Below are 9,353 nucleotides of genomic sequence, written 5' to 3'. Positions count from 1 at the left end.
AGGAAGACAACGCATTAGATTAAACATTTCAAAGTTGTATTTTAGTTCGGAAAACACAGATTGATTTAAACTAAAGAATAGGAAGTGCCACACTGCCTCTCATTTTAACCTAGTTAGGATAAACTTTTATTCTGTTCTATTTAATTTTTACCTCAGAATATTAGGGGTAGAGCATCCAAGAAAGTAAGTAGCCAAATGAGTAGGCATTAAACAGATTAATTATTTGAGCTTTTACAATTCAATGATCACATCAATGTCAATTTGGAATTTAGTCATGTATGCCCTGTTGGGTCTTCAAAGCAATTTTCTTGTGCTGAAATCCATGTACAGTTATATAGTGAACTAAGAGGAGGCACTGATTTCACAAGTAACTACAGACTGATGAGTTTAAAAAAAAAAGTTCAACCACTGTTTAACTTTCAACTTTGGAGAACTTAATATAAAATGAACAGTTCTATATATGAATTATATTTCAGGGCACTCTCACACACATCTCATTTAATCTCCTCATTGACATAGTTCTAATAACAGAAAATGTGCATCAACACATGTAGAGCAAATAACTTACATAATCAAACTATGTGTATGCTAATGTAAAGGAGTGTGCCAAATACATTTTATAACCCATCTTACATCCCCTTGGCCTGTCACTTTACTCAAGCCATTTATGTGGCAATCAGTGGTGCCTCAGATACATCTTGATAAAATGACCCTCAAGCTGCACTGCCTCTCATTTGTTTTCTGCCCCAGGCTTCTCTGTCCAGTGAGGTTTGGTCTATGCTGAGTCATGAGCAAACCTAGAAGTGTGAGAGCATTAACAACCCTGGAACAACCTTCGATCAAAGAGGATAGTAACTGGTAGATAAATATTTCCATCTTCCCCATGAGAGGTGCACACATCCCCATGGATGGATGATTCTGAAGCACATTGTATAGAGCAGCTTTGACCTCCATCTCCCCCCAGACGTTTTCTTAAAAATGCATCCTTAGATGGGCTGTCTTCCTTCCCATTTCACTGTTCCCAATTCATCACGCTTATTCTGCTTTATTGGATTAGGTTATGATAGTTAACAGTATACATATATATATACACTATATACATGGGAACTATTTCTCAAGCCATTGACATAGGATCTGCTTTATGAAGGAATTCAAGCCAAATCAGAGCATTTAAGTAACTTACAAAAGAGACTGCTAATATTAGCATTAGAATTACAAACCAGGTCTTCTATCTCCTTAGAGTATGATATGGTTTGGCTGTGCCGCCAACCCTCCAAATCTCATCTTGAACTGTAGTTCCCATAATCCCCACGTGTCAGTGGGAGGTAACTGAATCATGGGGAAGCTTTCCCCATGCTGAATGAGTTCTCACAAGTTCTGATGGTTTTATAAGCATCTGGCATTTCCCCCGCTGTGTCATTCTCTCTCATGCCACCCAGTGAAGAGGTGCCTTCCACCATGATTGTACTTTTCCTGAAGCCTCCCCAGCCATGCAGAACTGTGAGTCAATTAAATCTCTTTTCTTTATAAATCACACAGTCTTGGGTATTTCTTCATAGCAGCATGACAATGGACTAACACAGTACGTTGGTACTGCAGAGAATAGGGCAATTCTGTAAAGATACCCGAAAATGTGAAAGTGACTTTGCAATTGGGTAACAGGCAGAGATTGGAACAGTTTGGAGGGCTCAGAAGAAGAAAGATGTGGGGATGTTTGGAACTTCCTAGAGACTTGTTGAATGGCCTTGACCAAAATGCTGATAGTAATACAGACAATGAAGTCCAGGCTAAGGTGGCATCAGATGGAGGTGGGAAATGTGTTGGGAACTGGAGTAAAGGTCATTCTTGCTCTGCTTCAGCAAAAAGACTGATGGCTTTTTGCCCCTGCCCTAAAGATCTGTGGAACTTTGAACTTGAGAGAGATGATTTAGGGTACCTGGCAGAAGAAATTTCTAAGCAAAGCATTCAAGTGAAGATAGAGCATAGAAGTTTGGAAAATTTGCAGCCTGACAATGCAGAAGAAAAGAAAAACCCATTTTCTGGGGAGAAATTCAAGCTGGCTGTAGAAATTTGCTTAAGTAATGAGAAGTCAAATGCTAATCACCAAGATAATGGGGAAAATGTCTCCAGGGCATCTCAGAGAACTTGGCAGCAGCCCCTCCCATCACAGGCCCAGAGGTCTAGGAGGGAAAAATGGTTTCCTGGGCCAGGCCTAGGGTCCAGGGCCTCCCTGCTGTGTGCAGCCTCTGGACTTGGTGCCCTGAATCCTAGCTACTACAGCCATGGCTAAAAGGAGCCAAGGTATAGCTCAGGCCATTGCTTCAGAGGATGCCAGCCCAAAGCCTTGGCAATTTCCACACTGTGTGGGTCCTGCAGGTGCACAGTAGACAAGAACTGAGGTTTGGGAACCTCCACCTAGATTCAGAGGATGTATGGAAATGCCTAGATATCTAGTCAGCAGTCTGCTGCAGGGGCAGAGCCCTCATGGAGAACCTCTGCTAAGGCAGTACAGAAGGGAAATGTGGGGTCAGGGTCCCCACACAGAGTCCCCAGTGGGGCACTGCCTAGTGGAGCTGTCAAAAGAAGGCCACTGTCCTCCAGACCCCAGAATGGTAGATCCACCAACAGCTTGCACCATGCACCTGGAAAAGCCACAGACAGTCAATGTCAACTATGAAAGCAGTGAGGGGGGCTGTACCCTGCAAAACCACAGAGGCAGAGCTGCCCAAGGCCATGAGAGCCCACCTCTTGCATCAGTGTGCCTTGAATGTGAGACATGGAGTCAAAGATCATTTTGGAACTTTAAGGTTAAATGACTGCCCTATTGGATTTTAGACTTGCTTGGGGCCTGTAGCCCTTTTGTTTTGGCCAATTTCTCCCACTTGGAACAGGTGTATTTACCCAATGCCTGTACCCATATTGTCTCTTGGAAGGAACTAACCTGTGTTTGATTCTACCAGCTCATAAGTGGAAAGAACTTGTTTGTCTCAGATGAGACTTTGGACTTGAACTTTTGAGTTAGTGCTGGAATGTGTTAAGAATTTGGGGAACAGTTGGGAAGGTATGATTGTGTTTTGAAATGTGAGTACATGAGATATGGGATGGGCCAGGGGCAGAATGATATGGTTTGACTGGGTCCCCACCCAAATCTCATCTTGAATTATAGTTTCCATAATCCCCACATGTCATGGGAGGGACTCAGTGAAAGGTAATTGAATCTTGGGGGCAGTCTCCTGCTGTTCTCATAATAGTGAGTGAGTTCTTACAAGATCTGATGGTTTTATAAGAATCTGGCATTTCCCCTGCTAGCTCTCATTCTCTCTCCTGCTGTCCTGTGAAAAGCTGCCTTCCACCATGATTGTAAGTTTCCTGAGGTCTCCCCTGCCATGCGGAACTATGAGTCAATCAAACCTCTTTTCTTTATAAATTGCCAAGTCTCGGGTATTTCTTCATAGCAGCATGAGAACAGACTAATACAGAATACATGAATTAAATGCATGGATCTTTAAGACAAATTCACCTGGATTTGACACTTGTTAAGACCCCCCTGAGAACGTGCCTTGACTTTTGTAATATCAACTATTAAACTGGAATACTAATAAAAATAAAAATAATGGTCAACCTTCATTGAGTGCTTCTATGTGTAGACTCTGCTCTAAATGCTCTGTATATTAATCCTCACCCACCTATTAATCCAATTAATCCTCACCAGCCTATTAACCTCATCATAACCTTGTTAAGTATATGCCATTAGTATTATCACCATTTTACAGATGAAGAAACTGGGATACAGAAAGTTTACTATGCCCAAGATCACAAAGCCAGTAAGTGGCACCTCAGGGATTCCAACCCAGATATTCAAGCTCTAGGGTTCACACATTTAACACTACTAGCCGTCAGACATAGTGACTCATGTCTGTAATCTCAGCACTTTGGGAGGCCGAGGTGAGAGGATTGCTTGAAGTCAGGAGTTCCAAACCAGCCTAGGCAACATACAAAGATAAATAGGTTTAAAAATTTGCCAGGCATGGTGGCACACACCAGCAGGTCCAACTACTCAGGAGGCTTAGGTGGGAGGATCGCTTGAGCCCAGGAGGTCAAGGCTGCAAAGAGCTATAAGCACACCACTGCACTCCAGCTTGAGCAACAAAGCAAGACTCTGTCTCTAAACAAATAAATACATAAACAAACACTATTAGCTTCACTGCTTCCTTATATGGTTGTAACAAGAAAATGTAATAATAAATTAAAAGACAAAGCATTTAGTACAGTGCCTGGTGCACAGAAATTTCTCACAAAAATCAACAAAAGAAAAAACAAAGTTTGAAACCTGATTTTTTTAATGGCACCAAATATTTCTTTTCGGTCTGTTTATCTTTGTTTCTCTAATTTCTTCTTTTCTTGGACTCTCTTCCATTAAAATGTTTGTTAGGGCCCTTCCATCACTCTGACTTGTTGATATATTATCTTTTCCTTGTCCCTCATCCCCAGTTGCCTTCTCCAACTTCTCCCATTGCTTCCTTTCAAATCTCATTTTTCTCAATTTCACAACCATTGACAGATCAGCATGAGAAACATCAGAGATAGTTTATTTTCATGACATTTGCTTCAGAATCTCACTAGAATAAATGTTTTTGTGGTATTTATGACAAAGCACCCCAACCTACCTGCACAAACACAATCAGAGTTTATCAGATCTCTCAATATGTAAATGGAGGCTCTCCAGGGATCAAAAGGGACCAACAAAAAAGACCTCCTCCATGCTGTTCTGTGTCTTTGTGGCAGTGTGTGTGCTGGCTACAGTCTGAGGTACAGGGCAAAAACATCAAGTTAATTAGATAAACCCTTTCTTTGATTCATTGGCAAGATCTTCTCTTTCTTTTTAATCAATAGTCTAAATGCTAACTCATTCGCCTTAACCTTTCCTCCCAAATGATAACCACTGATCATAATTTGCATATGCAAAGTAGTCACAAGGAGACCTTCAATTAAGGTGCCTGACAACTACTCTGATTACTACGTTTTTCACAACTGCCAAGAAATGTCTAACTGCAGACTGGAATTCTTTCCCAGTGTAGAAGAATATTGCTTATAGAAATGTGAATGATTCTGGTGATTACTAGTAAACGTCAGCAGATGGCACAGAGATGGTTCCACAATGGATGCACTTTGTCTCCTTAGGCAACCTTGAATTATCCTAAATTACAGAAAAGTTACATCAATGCTGACTTTACACTTTTTGGAACTAAACAGAGTATGAATTAATTTAATTTACTTTAAGTTAGGTATTTTCCAATGAAGAAACATTCCCAGGTGTGGTAAGTAAACCTGCAATTTAATATCTTCCATTGAACAATCTTCTCAAGGTGGCCACATTTCCAGAATTTGCAGTAGTTCTATTTTTGTAGCAAGCAGCTGTTTGCTATGATTTGTGGACAGTGGTTAATTAATAAAAAATTAATCTACACATCAAGAGACTTTAATGTACCCATCTTACACTGAAATATAACCCCAAATTAAGAGTTTATACCTTATTTGCTCCTTCAGACATAACTTGTTTCAAGTTTCAAATAAGTAACTTTTTTGTTGTTGTTGCTGCTGTTTGTTTGTTTGTTTGTTTGTCTTTGTTTTCCAAGTTAAGCACCCTATCTCCTTTATTAGGAATTTCTGGTTCATGAAGACTTGCTTGAGGCCTCCTACTCTAGAGCCCTCAGAATCCTCCATTAACAGAGAATCCTAGTTTCCCCCCAGCCCTTTTGTTCAGAACCACCAGAGAAATGTTAGCTAGTGGGCACAGCTGTCAGCTGCCTTTAATAGAGCAAGCATGTGTGGGATGCCATTTGTGGGAACAGGTACAGGGGAAGAGGATTTTCCTAGGAAGGGAAGTGAGAGTGAGGAAAGTCAGGGGACAGAGAAGCCCCTGAGAATAAGTCTACAGGAAGGACAACCATGTAAACCACAAAATAGAGGAAGTAGAATGTATTTCCTTTCATCGTAAAGCAGTGCTCCCAAACTTTCCATAGCATGGCACACCCCAAGGGTGGAGAACTAACATCCAAGCACACCTGGATGGTGGATGGGACCCACTTCTGGGTAACCTGATGAGGAAACTATAGTGTAGAAATTCAGGATGCGGTCTTCAGAGCAGAGTGGGCCTGGTTCAAGTCCCTGTTCTGCCACTTACTAACTGCATGACCTTGTGCAAGCTACTTAATTTCTCGGCTCCTTCTCTGTGACATGGGTACAATGTGGTCAGGAATAAAGGGACTAATGCATATGCAGTGCTCAGCACAAAGCCTGACACACAGCAGGCTCTCACCAGGTGCTATCCTCAGCATGACTGCTTGGTTGAGCTACTGTGGCAGTGGCAGGTTGTGCCCCAAGGGGGTGGGCTCAGGAGCCCGTGCAGCAAGGGGCAGTGACCAAGGAGGCAGGGAGTAGTAGCCTTATCTTTTCAGCCTCTCTGCCTTGGACTTTGCTTCTATTGGGTCCCAAGTTAGGAAAACTAAGGACGAAGCCAGTGACTGACAGCCTCCATTTGAAATGGAATCCTCTGCATCTCCGAGTGGCCCTATACCTGACAATATCATTGTTAGTGAAAGCCCAGTGACAAATGCACTCCCCCACCCCAAGTTCTTCCACATCTCCCATGGAGGACAGCACAGCCAATAGGACAGAGTGTATTTATGGGCAGGGCTGGCTAAACAGGCTGGGTACGAGTCCGGAACAGGGTCAGGAGGATCTGGCTTCCCATTGGCCGACACGACAGAATCCTTCTTGCTTTGCTGTCTGATGTACTGGTCCAATAGGGTGGTCAACTTCAGGGGCTGGTGCTGGAGCAGGGAGTGGGTCTGGGCCATGAGTGGGGTGAGGCCTCCCACAAGCTCCCCCTGTGCCAGGGGCAGGCTAGGAAGGCTGGAGTAGTTGATAAAGCCCTGCCTGCTGAGGATGCCATCTACGTCATTGATGCAGCCACCTAGCAGCAGCAGGAATGGCACAGTCCTTAAGATCCTTACCATCTCCTTGACCTTGGGCTCTTCACTGACCAGCAGCATATTGTGCCCCACAAAAAGGGGCAGCAGATTTTGGTACTTGGAGTCCTCCAGGAAGGGCTTCAGGACCTGGTTGTGGAAGACCTTCATCAGGATCTTGTGTTTCCGCAGCTGGTGTCGCATAAGAAGCTTATCTTCTACGCTCAGAGCCACGCTCTGGCAGATAGCTATCATTCGGTTGTCCTGGAAAACTGCTGCTATCTCCCGGCAGAGAAGCCTGATGAGGACCGTCTCCTGAAATTGGAAAGCAATAACCAAGGGTACATCAGCCGTCACTGCTCCTGGCAACCTTGCTCCCTCTGGGTAAGTTCTAGGGCTTCCAGTGATGCCTCCTGTGGGGGGCCAGGAGGAGATGGCAGGCATGTTGGGTTGACGGCTGGTGTCGGGGGGATATATTCAGTCACAGCCATCAGCTTCTGTCGCTGAAAGTGCATCACACGATGGTGGTGGGTAACAGCCTTGGAGCCATAGCGGACAGTCTGGAGGGCTGGCAGCCGGCCTGCCTGGGGCAGGAGACCCCCTCGCAGCAGCCCCGCCACAGCCGCAGCCATCTCCACCTCAAGAATGGACAGAACAGTAACTTTTTAAAAAGCAAATATTTAAGGGCCAGTAGAATCCACATATCTTCTATACGGATTTATCTAATGTCAATAATCTACATTTCTTTGCATCTTAGGAAGTAGTATTCTCACGCTGAATCGCAATAAGCCTCCGTGGTAATCACATCAGTTATCAATAATTTCAATTCTGTGGGGATTTTTTTTAGCTTAGTTAACTCAAATGTAAATCCCCATATTAAATATTCTCAAACACTATGTTCTCTGGCTTTATCACTTGAAGAAGTTGTACCATGCTTTAAAATATAATGACATACAATTTTTTAAGAGTGGCATTTTTAGCACCACTTTTATAGAGCACTTGGTGCAGGAATCAAAATTATTAGCAGTGCCTTTTTTGCTTGTTTTAAGAGACTTCTCACTTTTGGCTGATGGCTGCATCTCTAAATAGATTTTACACTCCCTGCTCAGAGATGGAAAAGCACATACAGCTCTCTTCACATTCAAATAACAATCTCTTCACTCATCACCACCGAAGTCCAATACCCATCCCAGAAACTATCAAATTAATTACCAAAGCTTTCCTGCTCTCAGGTTCTCACAGATAAAGCATGCCTGTGAGGGCATTTTACACGTTTTATCCCACTATTCCACAGGATAGTCTTACATTCCAGAATGTACCTAAATGGACTTAAAAGTTCCTCTCCTGTGATCCTGTGAATTAATCATAATGACTGCCCTGGGGAAAAAAGAGAGTCCTCGATAGGAGAGATCCAAAAAGAACTGCTGCTTGGTAAAAGCTCCAGGTTAGGGATATGTCTTCATTTAGCCATGGGGAGTTTAATTTACTAGAGTTCAAAACAAGAAAGGGGTTATCCGCAAAACCCCATTCAAGATAGCAACAATTTAAGAGGAAAGTCAGATCAAGGGACACACTGGCACCAAAGTTAAGCAGACTCTTAGAAAGTAGCCAATATCTGAGGTCAGTAACCAGGTCGTAAAGCAAGGGTATAAACAATGGGCACAGTGGAAAATCAGCTCAGCGAACACCTGCTTGCCAGGTGTGATTCATTCCCACAGGTTCTTAGAGACCTACCGTGGCCACAGTGTCTGGCAGGGAATATTCAGAGACTATTAACAAAGTAGGCAGAAAATACAATTTTATTGTTTCTGAAGAATATAAGTATTTACATATATGAGTTAATGGCACATATTAAAGAGAATAGCAAAAGAAAGCTGAGGAAAATTTAAAAGTAAGGACAAACCCATGAGCAAATTCACGAATAATAATCGGAGTTGAGAAAACCGTCTGCACCAAAGCTGAGGTAAAGGAAAACAATACTTAAAACATGTTCTTTATTGTTTAGTAGGCAAAAAGTAGACTCGTTTCAGAAGAGGTAGAGAAGAAAAAAAAAGTGTATTATTGGGAAGATGTGAAGGCACCGAATGAAAATGTAAAATACTATTTTTGTTGCTAAAACTAGTTGAAAGCAATTCATATGACTACTCAGAATATTAAAACCTAACACACTGTAAAAGCCTTGATTTTTAAAATTTGTTAAGTATGTAAGATTTGTTAGGTATGTAAAGGTAAATATATATATAAAATAGAAGTCACTGAGCATTGAAAGAATATATAGTATATGTAAGATTTGTTAGGTATGTGAGATTTGTTAGGCATGTAAAGGTAAACATACATATAAAATAGAAGCCATTGAGCACTGAAAGAATATATAGTCATTGC

The 9,353-nt window shown here is 42.3% G+C and overlaps 1 protein-coding gene across 1 annotated transcript; it reads right to left on the bottom strand.

The window, feature by feature from the left end:
- Window positions 1-6,325: 6,325 nt before the first annotated feature.
- Window positions 6,326-7,655, bottom strand: LOC100984507 (large ribosomal subunit protein uL10m-like). Its single transcript, XM_003826768.4, has 2 exons — window positions 7,382-7,655; window positions 6,326-7,286 (listed from the first exon to the last, which is right to left on the bottom strand). Exons 1-2 carry the CDS (start codon window positions 7,601-7,603, stop codon window positions 6,447-6,449), a joined length of 1,062 nt encoding a protein of 353 aa, XP_003826816.2. The 5' UTR covers window positions 7,604-7,655; the 3' UTR covers window positions 6,326-6,446.
- Window positions 7,656-9,353: the final 1,698 nt, after the last annotated feature.

The sequence above is a fragment of the Pan paniscus genome, chromosome 4 (assembly GCF_029289425.2).
Source record: "Pan paniscus chromosome 4, NHGRI_mPanPan1-v2.0_pri, whole genome shotgun sequence".
Lineage (NCBI taxonomy): Eukaryota > Metazoa > Chordata > Mammalia > Primates > Hominidae > Pan > Pan paniscus.
Note: the sequence above shows the minus strand (reverse complement) of the source record. Positions and strands in the feature narration are given on the sequence as shown.